Below are 21,045 nucleotides of genomic sequence, written 5' to 3'. Positions count from 1 at the left end.
CTTTATATAACTTGTCCTCATTTTCAGCAAGAAAGCTGAAGCTATCAAATAGCTTTAGAAGTTTAATTGCAGTATCCCCCTGCAATAAATGAGGGAAAATGCTATTTTGATGATTGATTCCTGCTGTCACCCTGAAAACACTGATAATACTAATGGATATAATAGAATTTCAGAGGTACTGTTTACTGCTTACTGCTTCTCCAGATAATTTTTTGATCAGAGCAGTGCAATGCCAAGTACGGGTATAAGGTAAGAAGACAATTGTCTGCTGTTCCAGCAACCCGAAATGGGAACCTGTTGAAAACAAAATACAGAAGTTAACATTTTCTATTTTCCAATGGTAATCAAGACACTTATCAGCACAAGAACAAAGGAAGAGTGAACATATCAGAACTCCTTCCTTCTTCTCTAGTGGTTGAACAAATCACACAGGTGGGACTGCATCTTTCAAAATGCTGAAGTTTTAGTATTTCCACTTCTTAGTTTACTATGAGCATGGGTGTATCAACAGCTTGAAAGAGTCAGCAGAGATTTAATGAAATAAATTAACTCTGTATTTCTAAAAAGAAAAAAACTACTAAAATTACAACTGACATGAGTAAGTCTCCCAAAGATGCCTAATAACTTCCTAAATAGTATGTCCTACAACTTTTGACAAGGGAAGTTTTCTTGAAAAGCGACTTTATTTTGATGTAGCATTTATTCTATAAGACTTTACAGAAATGACAAAATAAATATTTAAAAATAAATAGATTCAATTTAAAAACAGTAAGATATTGATTGCAGTTGCTGGACTATAATAGAAATTGATGTCCATGCTCTGATGTTCACTAGAGTGTCTGTTCCACCTGCAGCAACTTTATTGATGTGCAGCAATCCACCTTTTAACCCTCTTTTTGTATTTCACCGCAGTCTCTCAGAGTGTAGTCAACAAGCAAATTATTGCCATCAATGCAACCATGGGAGCCATCTGTATTTATGTTCATTGCTCATTGCAACTGACAGGTAATTAAGCTGAGTTTAGTCCTATGTTATTAAATAGCTGGGTTTGTAGTCCTCATTTACTTATGAACTAACATTAATTTTAATTAATTGTTTTGACTAAACTGTCAAAAGTAAAAAGAAAAATGCATTTTAATAATTCAAACAGCATGCTGATATCCATCTTGCTTTGATATATTGAAAATTATGCATATTAAAAATATACTTTGCACAGAATAAATGAATACATTTTCCATTTCCTCAGAACAACCTAAGAAAAATTTCTATTTATGTCAAATTTAGATTAATATTAAAAGATAGCACAAGACCTCTCAGATTCATTTATTTATAATATGACATAATTAGATTTTACTGGATTTTGGGGTTTTTTTGTGGAATATCATAATCAAGGAAAACAGAAATGTTTTAAAATTATCAGAAAGTAGTTTTGTTTCCTCTTCCATACTGCACTCTCCAAACACAACATTCCTGGATATTGCTTTCAAGGCAACATTAATAAATAGAGAAAGGTTCCAACAAAACCCATAGCCAACTTTCTTACAGGTAAATATTTACATTGGGATTCCAATTTGACAGCTAACAGTCATTTTAGTAAATAATCCAGCTCTGCAATGCTTTGGTTTGCTCTTAGGAAATGTTAATCCAACTGGAACTTGGCTGGGGGTGAGGCAAGGGCTCTGGCCACTTGTACCTTGCAGCACATCTCTTGTAGCAGACGTCATTCCTTCTGCTTTCATTCAGCAAAAAAGCTTCAGCAGCAGGGCATCAGCAGGACAGAAGGTTGGGAGAGCTACATCTACACCTATCTCTGTGCACAAAATGTGTATTTGTATATTTGTACCTGTTCCAAACAACTGTCAGTGCTTGCCTGTTCTACCTTTGCCAAGCCATTTAAAGACACACAGAATCAGTAACTACAACACAGAAAGTTTTACAGCTTCCAGCTCGTGACTTTCCTGTGATAAATGACAACTCTCAATATTCTGCAAGCACACAAGTGAATTTCAGGAAACTGAGTGAGGGGCAGAAGGGGAAGAAAGCTGTATGGAGGTTAATGAAAGACAGCTCTCAAGTTACATGGAAGTAACTCAGATGTCTGTCTGTATTATCAGACACAGCCAAATTCCTGATTTTTCAGTTTGAGGTGAGCACCTCAGCCATTCCCATCCTAAATACCAGTTTAGGGATTTTTAGGGATTTGGGGAAATCTTCATTCACACTCTGATTTGCACAGTAATGTAATGATTTGCACAGTGCTTGAGAACAACAGCAGTACATCTGAACCACTTACACAAGTTCCAGGAGTGGAACTACTCAGAGCAAAGGAAGTAACTGTGCAATGTAGAACATAAAGAACAGTCCCACAAGAGAATGTGTGTACAAAGAAACCCCTCAGAGCTTGTGGTGCTGCTGCAAGCAAAGCTCCTCCCTTTCCATGGATGTGCCTTGCTGGCTGCTGTGGTAACACAGTAAGAGACATGAATACACCCAGCCAAACAAGCACAATGCACATATTGAGGAGGAGGGGACGGATCCTGCAAGTCAACAACGGATCCTGAAAGTCAACAACTGATTCTGCAGCTGCTGTTAATCAAAAGGATTTAACCTCCATGACAGTGGCTGCAGTGAGCACAAGATGGTGGAGGTCAGGACTGAAGGATGTAGAAGGGACTGAAGAAGCTGCTGTGTGGGGAGAAACTGAGAGGTTTGAGTGTTCAGCTGTGAGAAAACAAGGCTCAGGGGCATCTTGTTTATGTGCACAAATATCTGATGGGGGGAGTAAGGAAGAAGAAGACTCTTCTCAGTGATGGTCAGTGACACCACAAAAGGCAGAGTACAAACTGAAATACAGGAAATTCTGTCTCATCGTAAGAGAAAAAAAAAAAAAAACAAACCAAAACCAAAATCATGAGTGTGACTAAACTGGAAAAGTCTGCCCAGAGAAGGTCATGGAGTCTTATCCTTGAAGATACTAAAAAAATCAACTGGGCAATAGAGTTGATTCTTTGAAGAGGGAACATGATCTCTGGAGGGTCTTTCAATCTCAGGCATTCTGTGATAATAAATATCAATTCACTTATTGGCCACCTGTGCACTTATCATCAGTAAGTACTTTATTACATGATTTTCCCAGAAGTGCTATTTGAAATAAAATTCAAGAATGAATCTGTACCTAAACATTTCATCTGAGATTCAAATAATGCCACTCCATTCACATGGCAGAAAAGCAAAGGTGCTAGGAGCTAAATATTTATCATCTGTCTTTGAGGACCTGAGTCAGAGGGCACCAGACAGAAAAGCATGCACACTAGCATACAAATACAGAAGAGACATTACAAAGACATGTGAATTCTGTACATGTAAAGCATCTTGTGCCACTGACCTTGACTAACATCATTAATGAAATTATGTTACAAAACTAGAAGTCTTGTACAACATATTTATTTTGTATTTTCAGCAGAGTTGACTTAAATAATAGAAAAGTCTGTATTATTTTATTGGAGTAAAAGGTACCTGTACTGCTAGTAAATGTGAAGTCACTAAATACGTTAAATTATTCAGTGTATTTGGTTTCATAATGCTTACTAAAGCTAGTAAAAAAAAATGTTATGTACGTGAACCATCATTGCCACTGCTGTTCCTAATTTATTCCCTAATGTATATTTCCAAAGAGCACAGAACAGGAGAATGGTCATGAAATATATTGTGTTTACGCACATTTGAAACCTGCTGATCACCAAATGTAAAACTCCAACTGTGATAACAAAAAAAAACATTCAACACTCTGAAACAAAGTTTATATAAGAAGTTCTTTCACTTCTCTTAAAGTAATTGTTTTGTTTTTTTCATTAATTTGTTTATTTTAATATTTGTAAAACAACAAAAGAACATGAATCAAAATATATTTGTCCATTTCAATCTGCATTTCAGGTGTTTCCTAAGTGCAAACAACTGATTTGTTTTGTATCAGTGTACCCCAAGTGTTCTAAATATGTAGGCCTAATTAAATAACCCCTCTTCAATAGTATTCAATAAGAGATGCAGAGTATCACTAAATTTCTAATGAGATATAATCCAAATCCATTAGCATCTGACTGACAAATTTCTGTAGCAACATTTGTGTAAACTAAAAAAAATATTTAAGAGAAACTCACACTGCCAGTTTAGGAAACAAACTGCTTGCAGAACTGATAGTGGCAAAGAAAACATTACCTAAGAGTGTTACATTTTGCAGATCTTAAGAATAAGTTAGATGCTGGGAAGTTGCAATTTAAATATCAATAAAGACCTGCCCTCCTCCCTTCCCTCAAAAAACAGATCCAGAGATGATGGAATGTAAGAAAGGAAAAGATGACCCATGCCAGCTCTGCCATTACTATTCCCAAATAAGCAGCTCCCCAACACTGAAGGGTCCTTGTCCTTTGTAGCAGGAGCTCAGGCGTCCCCAGCAACCGACATAATGCAACAATGAATAGTGGCTGACACATAATTTCATGCTACATGTAAGACTTATAGCTGAGAAAGCATCCGTATTTTTTCCTAGCAGCAGCAGCCACATTAGCAGTTAATTCCCGAATAAGAGATGCTTCAGCTGTCAGGGACCATCTCAATGGCAGAAAGCCACAAGCACAGAATAGAACAGAGTGATTAATGGGTTTGGACCATCCTTGTTTTCAAAAGCACTCCCAACTATCTGAGGTAAAATGCCAACATATTCTTAGGTCAGATGAACGCTGCAAAGCAGCATGCAAATATCAAGAACTCTAATGTTTCCCAGCTCCCTGCTTTCTCATGTAATGTGAATGATTTTGAGAGAAATTGACAGCTCCTGCTCTCCCAGGCACGCCAGCAGAATACACGGATTTGACATTTGCCAGCAATGACTATTAAAGAGCTGGGTGGTTTGTGCATGTTTCCCAAGAGCAAAGGGAACGTTTTCCCCTGTGAGACACTGAGATCTGATGGACTATCAAAACAACTGGAACCAATCCATAATTGGGTTGGTGACTGTGTATCAGTTCTATCATATTGTTATTAGAGGCTAAATTCCCTGACATTCTCTTTTCCTGAAGTTCCAGCCATGAATAATGTGAATAAATTCAAACATTTCATGAGTTTCCATAGCTTCCCAGTGGGAGAGGGGAGAACTGTAGAACATGGAAGGAAAAGACCTCAGCACACTTGTGTTATCTACAACACACCAACTTATCTACACCACATGTGGAGATTTTAATATCTTTTACTGCCCAGAGCACCATTTTATTTGATTGTTTGTTTACTACTTATTTCCAGAAATAGTAACTTAAGTGTTATTTCAATCAAGATGGCAGAAAAATTTCTTTTCTGCTAAACTATTTCTATAATCATCAAATTAAAACATCAGAATAATGAGAGAACAAATATATATAAACATGCCATTCTCACAGACGGATTTGTTTTTCAAAATATGTGTCATAGCTAAATATTTCTCCCATTTATTAAATACTTGCTCAAGACAGTCTTAGATTTTATGTTAACTTTTACTTCTGAATTCCTATCAAGTCCCTAAGCAAGGAAGGGTCATTTCTTCTGCTTTGTATTCAAAGGAGCGAAAAGAAAGCATAAAAATTTAAAGTAATATTAGAAATTAAATGCAAATTCTCATTTAAAGCAGTCATTAAAAGAATATTGATGCACTTTTATATGTTCCATTTAATGGAACGTGTGCACACAGTAAATTATTGCATGGCAACCATATCTCTTCAGTTTTCTTTACAGTTATATCTAATCTTGCTTTGTTATTAAAAAATTATTTCCTGTTGTCTTTCAAATGTTTTCTGTAAAGCAGCCAAATCCAGCAATATTTGTTCTCTAGCCAACATTCACTCTCTTTTAAAGCATGAAAGTCATTATTATTTAGGGCTAAGTATGGGCTACATGAATCAATCCTACTGCCTTTTTAGCCCTTGATTTAGAAAAGCAAAATACTACAGAGCCTAAGTAAAGTGCTTTGGGGTTGTATGGCCAGGTTTTGGTAGTGGGGGGGCTACAGGGGTGGCTTTGGTGGAAGCTTCCCCTCCTCCTCTATCAGAGCCAATGCCAGCCAGCCCCAAAACAGATGTGCCACTGACCAAGGCTGGGCCAACCAGAAATGGTGGCAATACCTCTGTGGGAATATATTTAAGAATTAAAGAAAAAATTATGGCACAGATGTAATTGCAGGCAGAGAGGAGCAGGATGAGAACATGAGAGGAGCAGCCCTGCAGACACCAAGGCCAGAGCAGAGGGAGCGGCAGGAGCCGCTCCAGGGGCTGGAGCTGAGATTCCCCTGCAGCCCCTGGTGAGACCGGGGTGAGGCAGCTGTGCCCTGCAGCCCCTGGAGGGCACAGGGATGCAGAGATCCACCTGCAGCCCGTGGAGGGGACCCAAAATGGAGCAGGGGGATGCTGAGAGGAGGCTGTGAACCCATGGGAGGCCTGTGCTGGAGCAGGGTCCTGGCTGGGAGCTGCAGAGCTGTGCAGAGAGGAGCCCACCCTGGAGCAGGTTTCCTGGCAGGACTTGTGACCCTGTGGGGGACCCAGGCTGGAGCAGGCTGTGCCCGAGGGACTGACCCTGTGGAAGAGGGACACATGCTGCTGCAGTCTGGGGAGGACTCTTGCCCATGGGATGGACTCATGCTGAAGAAGTTCATGGAGAACTGTCTACCATGAAAGGGAGCCCATGGTAGAGGCAGGGGAAGGACTCCTCTCCTTGAGCAGAAGCAGAAACAATGTGTGATGAACTGACCATAACTCCCATTCCGTGTCTCTCTCCACTGCTGGGGGTAGAAGTAGAGCTAGGAATGAGGGAGGGGTGAAGGGAAGGTGTTTTTAAGGCTGTATTTTAGTTCTCATTATCTTGCTTTGATTTTTTAGTAATAAATTTAATTAATATCTCTCAGTCAAGTCTGTTGAACTCATGAGGGTATTTGGTGAGTCATCTCTCCTTTATTCTTATCTCAACTCATGAACCTTTTATGACATTTTCTCTCTCCCTTCCCACTGCAGGGGATAGTGACAGAAAGGCTTTGGTGGGTGCCTGACATCCAGCCTGGATCACCACTATGGAGTGTTTTTCTCTTCAATACTCCTGCTTTGAAACATGCCTAGAACTAGTTCTGCTTAGAAGGCTTTTCTTCTAAGTAGCTGTAAATTATTTTACCAACCTCTGAAAATCTTGACTTGCTTATTTTAATAATATCCCAGAACACAGGAGTTGAAGTTCAAAAGTTTAGTTAAAATAATTTTAAAGTACATATTATCACTTTGAAAATGGAAATCTAAAGAGAGAACACCTGACAAATTAATACATTTTCAGCAACAGATACTGTGAGATTTCACGGACTATTAAACAGTCCAGGAACTTTTTCAAGACCAGTTAGCTTTTATAGGTGTTATAAAAGGTCATAGGTTCCATTGTTTTATTATTAAAGATCAAGAGGACCCTGAAATCTTGTCTTTCTAAAAGACTCAAATTAACAAAGCAGTTTAAATTCATTAGATACACAGTTTGAAACAAACTGCTCAAATGCTTAGATAATTAGTTGAATCAGGTTTGAAGTTTGAACACGTTGCACAGGGCTCCCATGGGGGCTGGCAGGAATGAGGGGATGATATGCAGAGAACAAGAAATTGCAGCTACATATTATTGCAGAGTGCAATATCAAAGCACATAATAATACTAACAGTATTATCCAGACTTGGATAAATGTATTCAAGTCTGGATAAATCATCATGGACTTTATTAGAAGAGTAAGGAAATGGTCAGGATTACAGAACTGGGTGCTCACTCAGACTTTTCTAAGTGAAGGGAAGAGCTCTTTCTGGTTATGATAAAAGTAATTTAATCTGAAAGTCAATGTGAATAATACTGCCACGCTGACCAATGACACACACATAATTCTTTTCTTTCTGATGCTGTGTTATTTTATCCAATTTTGCTCAGGTTTTTATCACCTGCTCCTCAAGCCCACCCACAACTCAGCTGCCTGTCAGGCATATACATTATTAAACTGCCATGTACATTAGCAAACGAGTTCTGTCCTTTAACAAATACCTTAGTTCTACATTTTAAAACCTAGCAACAATTCTAAAATGATCTGACATTCCACAGCATGAATTTATTCACCCTCATGAGCAGGAATGGCTGTTAAGGTTACTTAGATGACTTTTATTTGCTATCTTTTTTTAAAAAATACATTCCATTTGCCTTTAAATTGAGGATCATATTCTTTATTTCCTTTTAATGGCAAATATAGAAAAAATTTCATTACACAGGAGGAACTTTATTTCTCTATAACAAGGTCTGAGAAGCTGCTAGTTCATCATATAAAAAGTTATTAAAACTAAATATTGTGCCTGCTCAGAAGGTACATTTCAGACTTGATCATAAGCTTAAATTATCCTTTTCCTGTAATTACAGCAAGCTTTAACACAGATTTAGGAATCACACTCCACATAACGATTAAATCCTAGAATTAAATAAAATTAGTAAGAAACAGATTCTTGGCTAACAATCTATAAAGAAAAATATAAAATATTAACTTAAAGATACATAGCTTAATAATATATAAATAGCTTAAGATACATAACCCTTGCATCAAAACAATATAAAGTTTATTTTTATGTTTAGAAAAAAGCCTATTCTAAGCTGCAGGGTAGAATTATTTATCCCTCAAAATAGTTGCTTTAGTGAAAATAACAAATACAGGAATGCCTTTATTCACAACAGTGCCTATCTTCTTCCTCTTGCACACACTCATCCCATCCCTGGCAGAGCTGAACAAGAGATGAGTTACCAGTAGATACGAATAAGATCTTGAAACAAGACATTAAGACAGACACTTAGATGAATTTTACCTTAGAGATCAAAGCTGATTTTTTTAGTTTTGAATTGTAATTCAGTTGAAAAAAAAGAGATAAATGGCTATCTTCCATTTTCATTTTTTTCAGAGGATTCTTGTGCTCCTTTACCCAACCCTTGTGAGTTTTGTGTCTTATATCCACCTTGGTCAGTCTGGAACCTTCCCCCAGGTGACTCTGAACTGCATACATTACCTGTTTTCTTCCTGGTCAATGAAGAGCATTTCCCCTAAAAATGACATTGGCTTGGATGAACTGAAGCTGACACGGCAAGTCAGTTCATTAGTTGTTCCATCTGATGAAAGAAAAATATCTTGTCCCTCTGGGAACTGCACAGAAAAAGGGAGAGTTCTGGTACCATCTGCAAGTTCAAGCTCAGGAAGTTTAACTCTAATTCGTGATTGTCTGTGTAAACATAAATAGTAGGTGTTTGTGGTCACAGGATTGCAGTAATAAAGTAATTTCATAAATTCACATATTCACAAAACTCTTTCACAGTTGAATACAGAATAATAACTTTATTTACAGAATAATAACTTTAGAACTAAAGTGCAAATCAAATCAAACTAATTTAAAAAATAAAATTCTTCCATCATTCAGATGCTAGTTTGTTTTCTTTGTATGTACCTGAACTTTTCATGCAGACCCACAATATGTGAACACCCAAATGAAATTTTTACTAACTGTGCTACAAAAGGCATAAAGAGTTTTATGTTTCAGAAAACATATTAGTGTTCATTAAATTGCACTGTTGCACAAATAAGTTAAAGCAAGCTATAAAATAGAAATATTAAGGGGAAATTTGTGGAGATGCTGAAAATGCTTCAATATGTAGTTATGTATTTTAGGTTTCAGTTCTGAAATAAGAACAGCAGTCAATCCAGGCCCATGTAGAATCCCTTCAGTTCCAACCACTGAGCTAATGACAACAGACAAATCACCTGAAAAATCAGCAAAACTCAGACAAGACAATAGTAATTTGAAGGTAATTTAATTAATTTACAACAAAAGGAAAACTTTGCTCTAATTATAGTATTGAAATGATACCTACATAAGCATAGTAAACAAATATTACTGCTCTTTACTAATTACAACCAGAAAAGTTGAATTTTAAAAATTTTAATAGTTGCAATGCTATGTTATACTACATTATACAAAGACTACAAAAAGTCTCTCTTTTAAAGTCAGTTAACAGGGTAAACTGAGTGATCCACAGACAAATAAAAAATATGTAGATTTTTTTATTGTAACAAGTGGCAGGATTAAAACATTTCTGCTGTCCTTTTCAATAAAACCTCACATAGAAAGAAGGAAAAAAACACCAAAAACTGCAACCCCACCAACTGTTCAAGCAGCTAAACCTCAAACCAGTGGAGTAGAAAAAATAACAGAAAGACTTTATGTTATCACAATGTGAAAAATAGAAATAAGATTTAAAATCTTAGTCTCTGGCTAAATGCAACAAAAATCCTAGTAAGTCTCTAGTTTTAATTTTTTGCTATCCATAGTAATTTTATATTTCTGATATAAATTCATAGAGTGAAGAGATCAGAGGACACTTCATGAAACAGGAATGTTTGAGGACAAAACATGGGCTTGTTGAATACTCAACAACATTAATTTCCACTAAATATACAGATTGTTCTGATGAGTAGAAAATTAATATTAATCTTCATGAACAAATACTAATTCACTTTTTCAGAAGTGAATGAAACAAAGAATTATAAAGGACTTATGTAATAAATTTACTTTCAGATTTTTACCTTAAAAAATCCTGTGGAATGATGGTGACCACTGCTTCAGTTTCCACACCCAGAGGAACTGGCATCAGCATTAAAAAGGGAGGATGAAAATCTATTTTTGGCATCCTCAGCGTCCCAGACAATTTCAGCACATACTGTGATGGATCATCATCTAGATACATGGATATTTCAGATGTGTATGTCCCAGGACAAGCTGTTGAAAAGGTTTAAAAATACATATATTACCATAAATACAAAAATGTAAAAGAGTTACAGTAAGAAATTTGGGGTTGGAATATTTATTTGTAATTAAATTATCTTTTTAAATACAGTACAGCTTTCTTTCTCAAAATCTAGTTTAACATAATAAAGATACTGTGTCAGAAGTGTATTTATTAAGAAAGCTCAGAACACTTGCCTGTAGCAAACCAGAAATTCACATTTTTTCAACTTGTCAGAACTTTTTCTACATCTGAATTGTTACTGCAATAAATGAGTTTATTGCATTAATAATCCATTATATGTAATATCAATACAACAGCAGAATTTTAAGAATTGCAGTCATACTTCTAATTACAGTAATTTGTTAGACACAGTGAATGCTTATGTTACAAAGGAGTAACTATTGGAAGTATCTGACTGCCAAGACAAGGAAAAGTTGGTGCCTTTTAAGAGAGCAATTACAACACTCCAAAGATGGATCTAGGTTTATATGCAACCTATAGTGTGGCCAAGTAGCCCCACACAATCCAGCAGGAGGTTCTACCCTCCACTCAGACCATCATCCTTCTCAGAGAATCATTTAGGTTGGAGAAAATCTTAAGGATCATCAAATCCAACTGCAGCCTTAACAATTGTCAAGTCCACAAAAAAAAAAAAAGGGAAGGGATGACCAAATATCCCTTTCCAGGCGCTCTCTACAGCACAGCTGGACATGACAACAGCAAAGAGAAAGATTTCCTTGTGTTCTTCTCCTTCTCAGGCTGCCAAGAGCTGCATGGCAGCTCTCTCTAAGATGGAAAAACACTTTTTTTTTTTCCACTGATACAGGGAACAAAGTATTTCCTCACACACCTGTTACACTATGGAAATGACATTCCAAACCATGCAGTGCCATTTACCCAACCCTCAGTCATTCTCATCTGCTGAAGAGCTAGCAAAATAAGAAATTTTGAGGGCAAACTAATGAACAACTGGATTTAGAAATAAATCTGCAATGATGAGTTGTAAAACAGCCCAAGAAGTTTAATCTTTGAATTTTTGAGAAAAAACACCTTTTCCTTTAATTGCCCTCAATTAGATCAGTATGGAAACACCCTCCCCTATTAATTAAAATATCAAAAAAGAAATTTTATATATGATGTGTCTGCATGAACACATACATGTCACAGAACAAAACACATGACAGGGGCTTCTGAGATTATCTCAGATCGCTTTCAGAGTCTGAGAAAGAGCTGTCACTGTTTACCTACAAAAAGAAAAAAATGTATTGTCTTCAAAGTACTTTTTCTTTCTCCCCTCCTGTAAGAGCTAATTTCCTAATGAGGCAGCAGTAGAAGAGCTGCCCAGAAGCTGTTATGTCACCAGAACATGACCTGTGGATCCCTTCATTTCAAACCAGCAAACATGAAAAAGGCAAACTGAAAACCAGCTCAAATGGGAATCTGCTGCACTTTTTGCAACAGCTGACTAATTCTGTGTTAAATGCAGATCAGCTGTCGGAGACAATACTGCTGAGGAGGTTAAAAAAGACTCTGCCTCTAGGTTCTGATACAACAGGAACACTTCCTCTGGCATTTTGCTCTTTCATGAAGCAGAGAAAGCATCAAAAAAAAGTCATGGAGATGGATGAAGATCCAAACAGGGTATTTCTTACAAGCTTTAAGACAGGATGTTCTATACAAGCTCCTCCCATGCACGAGCCTGTCCTACAGCTGGGCTGTAACTGAACCTCATTTCTGGTGTCTTCCCTTCATCCATATGTATGACAAGGTGAAGTGAAAGGGCCTGACTAGTAAGTACCACAGGGATGGAACACAATGAAAGAAGAAAAGTAGAGGAGGATATGTCAGTACCAAAGAATGTGCAATTTTCACTAACTCACATTTTATTAATATTTGTATTAATCATAGTTTCACAGTTAGACAATAGTAGTGTTAAGCTTTTCTCATACAAATTTTTTAATGCCATAGAATTTCCAGCTCACCCAAAAAGCAGAACAGACAGTGCCTATCCTGCATCACTGATCATTCTGTCTGTCTGGATCCACACATTTACTAACACCAAAATTCAGCATAGTATGTAAACCAGTAAATTATTGCTAATGTCAGAAACACCAGGACAATGCAATATAATGATCATTTTAAACAGACACAAAGACAAAAAAAAGGTGAATTCTGACATTTACAAAGATTCGTTCATTAGTTTAGAATGCCTAGGACCAGAGTTTTCAGGATATTTCATGTTAAATAAATTACTTAGAAATTAATGAGAATTATGTCCTGAACTGACAGCTGAAGCCATGAATTTATTCTACTCCTCACACCTTTCATGACCGCTCTCAAAGCCTGGGCTGCTGTTACCATTCTGATATAACACCATTAATTTCTAGTCCAGCAGATGTGAACATTTTCCTTAGGGATATTTCATGGTACTTAAAAATTAGTCAATCTAAATCTGCCAAAGGCTAAACAAAGTCTGTATAATTATATGGGAAAATTTTTTTCTTCTCCAGAAATACTAACTCTATAAGATATTTTCAGAGTTTATAAGAAGGAAAAACACCTTCTGCTTTTCTCACTTTCTTAAGTTGGTATTATATGGTTATGCAGTTCCTGTATTTGTCACCCAAAAGCACATTTTTAGTTTAGCTGCCTTGGATCTTATGATAATTCAGGTATTATTACATTTTTATCCCTTTAACATTAATAGAAAGCATTGAGAAATTTGCATACAGCAAAATAGACTTCAAAGCAGAAAAGCCACAGATAGCTAGAATTTACAGGTGGTCCTACAAAAAAAAAAAAGAAAAAGAAAAAATCAAAAGTAAACAAATAATTTCTTCACAGAATTTGTTAGAGGTCACAGCTAGTTAATATTTTGTTGTTGCAGAAAAATAATTTTAAAAAAAAGACCACACAATTAAAGTATCAAAGTTATCATTCATGCCCATTACACAATCACCACATCTTCCAGTGTCTCTGAACTCCCAGTAAGGGAACCCAAGAGCATAAATTCACTGTAACTTTCTTTGCTGCAGGTAAGTTTTTTCATATCACAATTATATATAGTGAAACATTTTTTAGACTGTTAATGTATTGTACCATAAAACAGCAGAAGAGGATCATATGTTAATGTCTTCAATTCTTGAAAATCTCTATTTTTAGAATACTTTTTTAACAGGTAGGGTGATTTTACTACCAGCATAAGCTCTTTCATTTAATTAAACATTGCAGTTTATTACAGCATTTTGTACTCTATCATAACTGCTGCAGCATATTTAAATAAATTACCCTAATGCACACTCAAAATTCATTTTCAGGTTTGTTCACCCCCCCCACATACTACAACTTTGCAGCACGAGGCTATGAAAGTGATTAGCACCCTATGTTCATTAACTAGGTCTCCTGTGTGGGTTTTGATGTATCTAATGGTCTCTTACAAGAAAGAGTAATGATATGCACGGAAAGTACAGCACAAGTAGGCTGTAAATCATGGGAAAATACTTAGAACATTGAATTAAGGGTAATTGATCTTTACAGTTATTTATTCTTGTCTGTAAACAAAAGATATGGGAACACAGCAAAAATACTGATAACTTCAAATTATAGTAATTTATAAGTCATATTTATGTATATATACATCTGCATTTACACATAAAATTTATCCAGTAATTCAAAATATTGGCTTTTCTTTTCTGCTGTTCTCTGCTTCACTGTCTGCAACAAGCAACTCCAAGCAACACATGCAATTAAACACTGCTCTTGAATATTCACAACATTTACAGAACAATATTTAATGCAGTCTTCTAAATTTATCATACAGAGTCATGGCAAGAGTCCTCTATCTCTATTTTTCTTTATTTATATTAAATTGTGCTTAATTGAGGTTAGAGATTTCAGTACTGTGATAAAGAGTAACAGCATCTTTTGTTAGGACAGGGATGCTCAGTTGCTGACTCTGCATCAGATCCAACTGGCACAACTTTTCTTCCCCTTGACAATGCTGCAGCCCCAAAAGTGCACTGCAACTGAAACTGTGCCCAGGATGGGGTCCTATGGGCATCAGCTGCATTTGCTGGTGGGATTTATCAGCTCAAATACAGTGTTACACACTATGAATCTGTGAATCTTGCATATCACTGTCTATTTCAAACACTTGGCTGGGAAAAAAGTAGAATCTTAATCTTCCTATTGTTCTATTCCTTTTCTGGAGTTATGTGGTTGATTACATCTTACTTTATTCTCCCGAGTTTTGTTAGAAATCAATTTTACATATGTTTCTTAGGGACTGGTTGCCTGACCAGTCTACTCCAAAAAATATTATAGACAAGTGATTTTATATCTTACTAAAGCAGGAAATTTCTATTCTTACCTAAATTATGGCTATTTAGAGAAAAGTTAAAAAGCATTCCAAGTACCCTTGGAAAGTTTTACTACCTAAGTCAGTCAACCTAAAGGCACCTGAAGTAGCAGCACTGAAAATGATATACCTATCAAAAACCTGATGCTTCCTATGTGCAAAGCAGACTTTTAAAGTAATGCAATTTCAAAACAGTGATTCCATGCTTTTTGTTAGGTCTGCAGCTGTCCTATGCTCTCAGAACCAAAAAAACCCTTCAGCTGATCAAAGTAAGTACTAGTGTTGATTCATCATAAAACCTCATTTAAGAATACCTATGCAAATAGCCAATCTATAGAAGAATTCTTAAAATCACTTACGAGGGCGGAATGACACAGTAATACTGACTTCTTTTTCTTTATACACACATCCACGCTTCTGACTAAATCTGAAAATACCATCTTCTATATTTTTGTCTGCATCATCAAAATTCAATTTCCAAATCAGAGTCTCTTTTGTGAGATTCTTCAGGACAAGGTTCTGTAAATATTTTCAGAAAAGGAGTGATGTTGAAAGAGGGAAGCAGCAAACACTGTGATACTTTTCACATTGCTCTCTCCCAACCATTCTTCGTGCAAACACACCAGAGGGAAAGCAAGACAGCACTAGAAAGCAGTGAAGAAAGCAGTTTATTATATCTGTGGGGTGCAAAGGTGAGTATGCCTATCTGCACAGACCAGATGCTTTCCAGTCACTCACCACATTCACAAAGAGAATACTTTATTTCCAGAATGGAAAAACCTTATTTAAGTGAGGTAAATAGATCAAAGCATCACAGTGGGAGGGCTCAGCCAAACAGAATTGAGGACTTATTCCCAAAAAAAAAGACGCACAGCAAGCACTAAACACATGGCTCACATCTAGACTTACAGGTGGAGATGTTGAAAATGGAAGAAGTTCAGAATCAATTTTCAAAACCCATTCTTTCAATTCAATGACAGTGGAAACAAAAAATAAAATTAAATTCCTTTATCCCAGAGGTACTCTCTCAGCTTTTGAAACATGCCTTGCTAGGAATATGGCATGGCTTTGTATTATTATTGTTTCCTGAATGCACGTGAAAAAGCATTTCAAGTGTTTCCATCATTGCCAAAAATAATTTTTACTAATTTCTAACCAAAGCCCTCAGGAATTACAAACAATAAATTACGTTATGGTATACTTTGCATTCATATGAATTGCCTGTGTTGCAAATATTATATTTGGTTCCTTTTTTCCCCTATTAAGCCATAAGTCATGAGAAGGAATTTTTTGTGAGAGTGTCAGCTGGCACAGCACCATACAAGGCACTGGAACAGCAGTTTCACTGTATGGCCCATCATGGCAGAAATCAGTTGCATCCTGGCACCATCACTGTGTCATTTACTGGTATAGGCAGATGCAAAAAATCTTCAGAATTATTCTATTCATATTTATTTCTTACACAATTCATGGTCAATTTCTCATAGTACCCACATTTTCATACTGTCAGAGCTAGTACAAGACAAATTTTAAATTTTGGGAAAAAAATTATCAAAATCAAAAAATGAACAAAATGACAATGACAATAATGATGTCATTACCTGAGAATTCATACTCCCATGAGCAGTTCTGGAACACATGTTACTTGAATGTTGTTCAAATTTAAATTCCATTGAGGAGAACTCCAATACTTGTTGAGTAACTATTGAAAAAAACAATTTAAAATGTTTATCAGCATCATTTGACAAATATTTTCTCAAAGTACCGTCATAAAACCATTTTTACTGTACATGCTTAGGAAAAATGTTTCTCCCCTTTTTGTTGTTCGCATATACACAATTACTGTAATTTAATTTTGTCTTATTATGATTCTTTAGTCACATTAAAGTTATTTAAATTTTATATCTACCAGACTTACAGCACCTCTCCTTCATATCACAAGAGCCACACAATCTTCTTTCTGCAGATGAATGCACTTACATTTCTGATAGTAACCATTAGATAAGACTTGGAAGATTTTATATAAACAGCACTTCTCTTTATTTCATAGAGCTGCAACAAAGAAATCATCACAACATATGAAATTCAAAAGTGGGAGTTTGGAAAAACAGAGGTATGTGCTCCCACAGCCTCATCTTACTGCTTGGAAACAGCACTGGAAATGAATCTAGCAAGAAGACAGGATTCTTTGAATAAAATCTGCACTTCTGCTCCATGGCCAGTGTTGATCAATTCTCTTCTCCTCCCAAAAAACCCAAAGAATTTCCCAACCATATATATCACAATATGTAAACAACAATATTATCTGTATTTCTCAATCATAGGCATAATATTGTTTCAAAGCTGGAACAGAATCTGCTGGAACTCTTCCACCAACACACAGCTATGTCATTCACTAAGTTTTGAGCTCATAAAGTCATCAGCTCTCTCAGAAACTGCCTGGAACAGGCAGCACAACTAAAACTGTTAGGGAAAGCAGATTATCTACCCAACCAAAAAACTGTGAGTTGGATTATTACAATATATATCAGTTCCCATGAGCTACATTGATAGTAATAACTTTTTCTTTGTACCAGGTCTAGATTAGACTTGTGTCTTTTCCAGTTGAGTTTTCTGTTCTGGCTTCTTTGAGATTTTTCTCTTTCAGTTCTTTCTTACATACAGATAAACACTATCCCAGAGAAAATTCTTATAAGTATTTAAGTAAGATACTTGCTTTCCTTCCCAAGTGCTGAAACCATCTCCAAATTTTGTGTAAAAAAAACCCAGATTCCTGATGGATTGAAAACATATGGACTACACTGAAGTTAAAAGACTGGACTGACTACCCCAAGAGTAGGGTGATTTTTTTCTCACGGTGAACAATCCTAAGTATAAACAGTAAATATAAGATATTGATTTAAGTGCCAACCACACTGTCCCATTCAGTCTGAACTCCACTAAACCACTAAAACTGTCCCAGGAAAATAAAAATTCTAAAGGCAGAAAACAAATGTGCCAGAAAGCATTCAGCAGTGAGAGTTAGGCGTATTTGTTAAATCAGAACTTAGAACTTGCAAGATACATCTCACTCAGTTTTAGCTTTTAATGTGATAATATGAAATTATTTAATAACAAACATAATTTTTAAGTCTTCAGAATGTAATCAATTCATCAAGTTCTTTTTTTAACAGTAAAAATAATCTGGCTATTTGCCTGCACACATGTGATTATCTGAAATACTGAGTGGTCAAGAGACTTATTAAGGCTTCTCTGCTTCCTCTCAGACCATTAAGATTCCTAATAAGAATTTAATCTCAATATTCAAATTTTAATAGGACCTACACTATTTTTTCCACTATTTCTTAGACGTTAAAGTATTATATATTCACTTTTATATTATGTTACTTCTTGTTGGCTGATACATATACTTTGAAGAAATTCTACATAGTAGACATACAAATTTGTATTATCATAGTAACTTTAAAAATACTGTATTTTATATTAAAGTAATACATATTATTGTTACTATTATAAAAATTATAAAAATTTTATAAGATTGTCAATTATCCATGAAATTTAGTGATTGCATCTATTCTGCAAAGAAAGGGAAAAGGAAATAAACATTTTCTTTACATCACTTAAATCACTTCTGCACTATAAATTTGTGACTTGGATTCATATGTTTACTTAGAGATGTGTTTCCTAATAATCTCATATACATATGTACATTCACCTTTATTCTATATTTTCTCCAATTAAATATATTTTAGAATCATTTAATCTGAATTTACTTGCTAGATAGGATAGACACGATCTAAAGAAGGTCTCTCAGATTTCTTTGATTTTTTTTTGAAAGATCTCAAAAGACTTAAAGTTACAGAGGAAAAAAAAAGGTAAAAGAAAAAACCCAAAACAAATATAGACAAATCCTAATAAATCTGAGTTGCTTTTACCCCACATTACATATTTAATTGGCCAAGCTTTCTTCAGTGCTCCCAAGAGGTTTAAACATTACACAAACATCGTTCTAGGAAGACACTCTGTACTTCACTGCCATCTCAAATAAAAAGTGGTTATACATTAAAAACTGAGATTAAGAAAGCCAGTATATTCAAATATTCACAATATATAGATTTACATGTCAGTAAGAATAAGACAGGAGACTAAAGAGAACCACAAATTATTTCTGAGAAAAGCAGACAAGAATTATATAAGATATCAATTTCTTTGCTGCGGGAAATGGCCTGTAACTTTGGCTATTAACAACCTCTGACAAGCCAGATGGGATGAGGGCCATTCAGACACATTTTAAAGGAGTTTTAAATGCAGCTAGAGATCCTAGTTTTGACAGGAGAATTCTACAAAATGCTATGACTGGTATTCTACTTTTCTACACTTTTCTGAGCAACTGCTGTAACTACTGGGATTTCCGTGATGTAGTCTAAAAATACTAATAAATGGATAGACACAAAAAAGAGTTTTGGTAAACTATTTTTATATAAGGCAAATACAAAAAAAAAAGGGCTTTTACAACAAGCCTATACAAAATATTTTCTCCATGTCATGATTAGGTATAGAAAGTTAAGCTTCAAGCATATTTAAAAACACGAATCAAAACTTGAAAATTTTGCAAAATATCACTCCAAATCTATGTATCCAGCAGGTCTTTAAGGCCCTGGTTACCCACCAAGAGCTCTGACTTTACAGAGTGGAAGAGCTGGAGCCTCCGGGGGCGGATGAGGTGCGACTGCGCCGCGCTTCAGAGGCACGGGAGGAACTGGAGGTGGGGTACTGGCTCGAGGAGTAGCAATTGGGAGAATGAAGTCATATGCTGCCATCTAAAGGAAAAGAAAATATTGTGGTCACTTTCCCAAAAAACCTCTTGAACCATCTGAGTGGATTGCTATTTTGGCAGAATTATTGCAGTTTTGAACCCGTTCCTGATATTAACAGGATGTTCATTTATTGGAACTCAGAATCAGTTCTCTAAGTAAGCAGTGCCCAAGTATTTTTTTCCCCATTAAAGAAAAGCTCTATGACCAAAAGTTATCAGCAGAGCTACAGACAAGGCTTCTGATAAATCACAGTGTTTGTTCCACTCCTACCACTCTCATGACTGAAAAAAGATCAGAGCCATGACCCAAATGTAGAAGTTTATTTGAGCAAAGAGGAGGGAAAACAAAGCTACATCAGTTATGGAAGCCTTCCTCAAAGGCTGAAGAGCAAAGGTCAGGCATTACAGTACCTCCAGCATAAACAAAATGGGCTCTGAGATCAAAGGTGAAACAAGAGTTAAAATTGAGAAACCTTGGGGAAAAAATAAGTCTTAAAACCTTTGTCATGAAATGTCACTGAATTCTAGGAGTCTAAATTCCAGTGATTTTGATCCTCATTTTATGTGCTATCACATTCCCAAGTGAGGTTTAGAACTTAAAAAATGGTGTGTTTTGTACAGAATCCTCTCTTTTGATACACTGTGCATTAGAAAGGCCCAATTTATTTGAATAAGCACTAAGAGATATTTCTTGCCTCTCACTGTGTCTTTCCAAGGACTAACATGCTAAGTTAGTATGTTCACCAGACAAAAGGTATGGAGAACCTTAATAAAGGTAATGGGAAAAAAAAACAAACCAAAACTTCTGCACTAAAAGCACTGTTAGAGTCCTTCAAATCCTCTTTTCACCTTGAAGGCCACTGAAATCTTAAAAAGGAATTAAACCTATAAAATCTTCATGCTGCTTAGAAAAAAGCAGTAAAACCAGCTATATAAAGATGTTATGAATCGTTTAAAAGCTTTCAAAACCTGCAGAAAATAGTGCATCATTCTTCACTTTCACATCTGTGGAAGCAAGTAGAAT

The 21,045-nt window shown here is 35.8% G+C and overlaps 1 protein-coding gene across 12 annotated transcripts in view; it reads right to left on the bottom strand.

The window, feature by feature from the left end:
* CFAP47 (cilia and flagella associated protein 47) overlaps positions 1–21,045 on the bottom strand; it is a 262,430-nt gene that overhangs the window by 209,030 nt on the left and 32,355 nt on the right. For all 12 annotated transcript variants that reach the window (XR_015284086.1, XM_086879766.1, XM_086879767.1 and 9 more), the window contains 6 exons: positions 19,875–20,025; positions 16,807–16,907; positions 15,565–15,724; positions 10,646–10,838; positions 9,078–9,287; positions 194–294 (listed from right to left, as the gene is read on the bottom strand). Coding sequence is in view for 11 of the 12 variants with exons in the window: in XM_086879766.1 (XP_086735892.1) it covers positions 194–294; positions 9,078–9,287; positions 10,646–10,838; positions 15,565–15,724; positions 16,807–16,907; positions 19,875–20,025 (916 nt within the window). In the remaining variant the exon portion in view is untranslated. The remainder of the gene's footprint in view (positions 1–193; positions 295–9,077; positions 9,288–10,645; positions 10,839–15,564; positions 15,725–16,806; positions 16,908–19,874; positions 20,026–21,045) is intronic.

This window comes from Cyanistes caeruleus, chromosome 3, assembly GCF_971803275.1.
Source record: "Cyanistes caeruleus chromosome 3, bCyaCae1.hap1.1, whole genome shotgun sequence".
Lineage (NCBI taxonomy): Eukaryota > Metazoa > Chordata > Aves > Passeriformes > Paridae > Cyanistes > Cyanistes caeruleus.
Note: the sequence above shows the minus strand (reverse complement) of the source record. Positions and strands in the feature narration are given on the sequence as shown.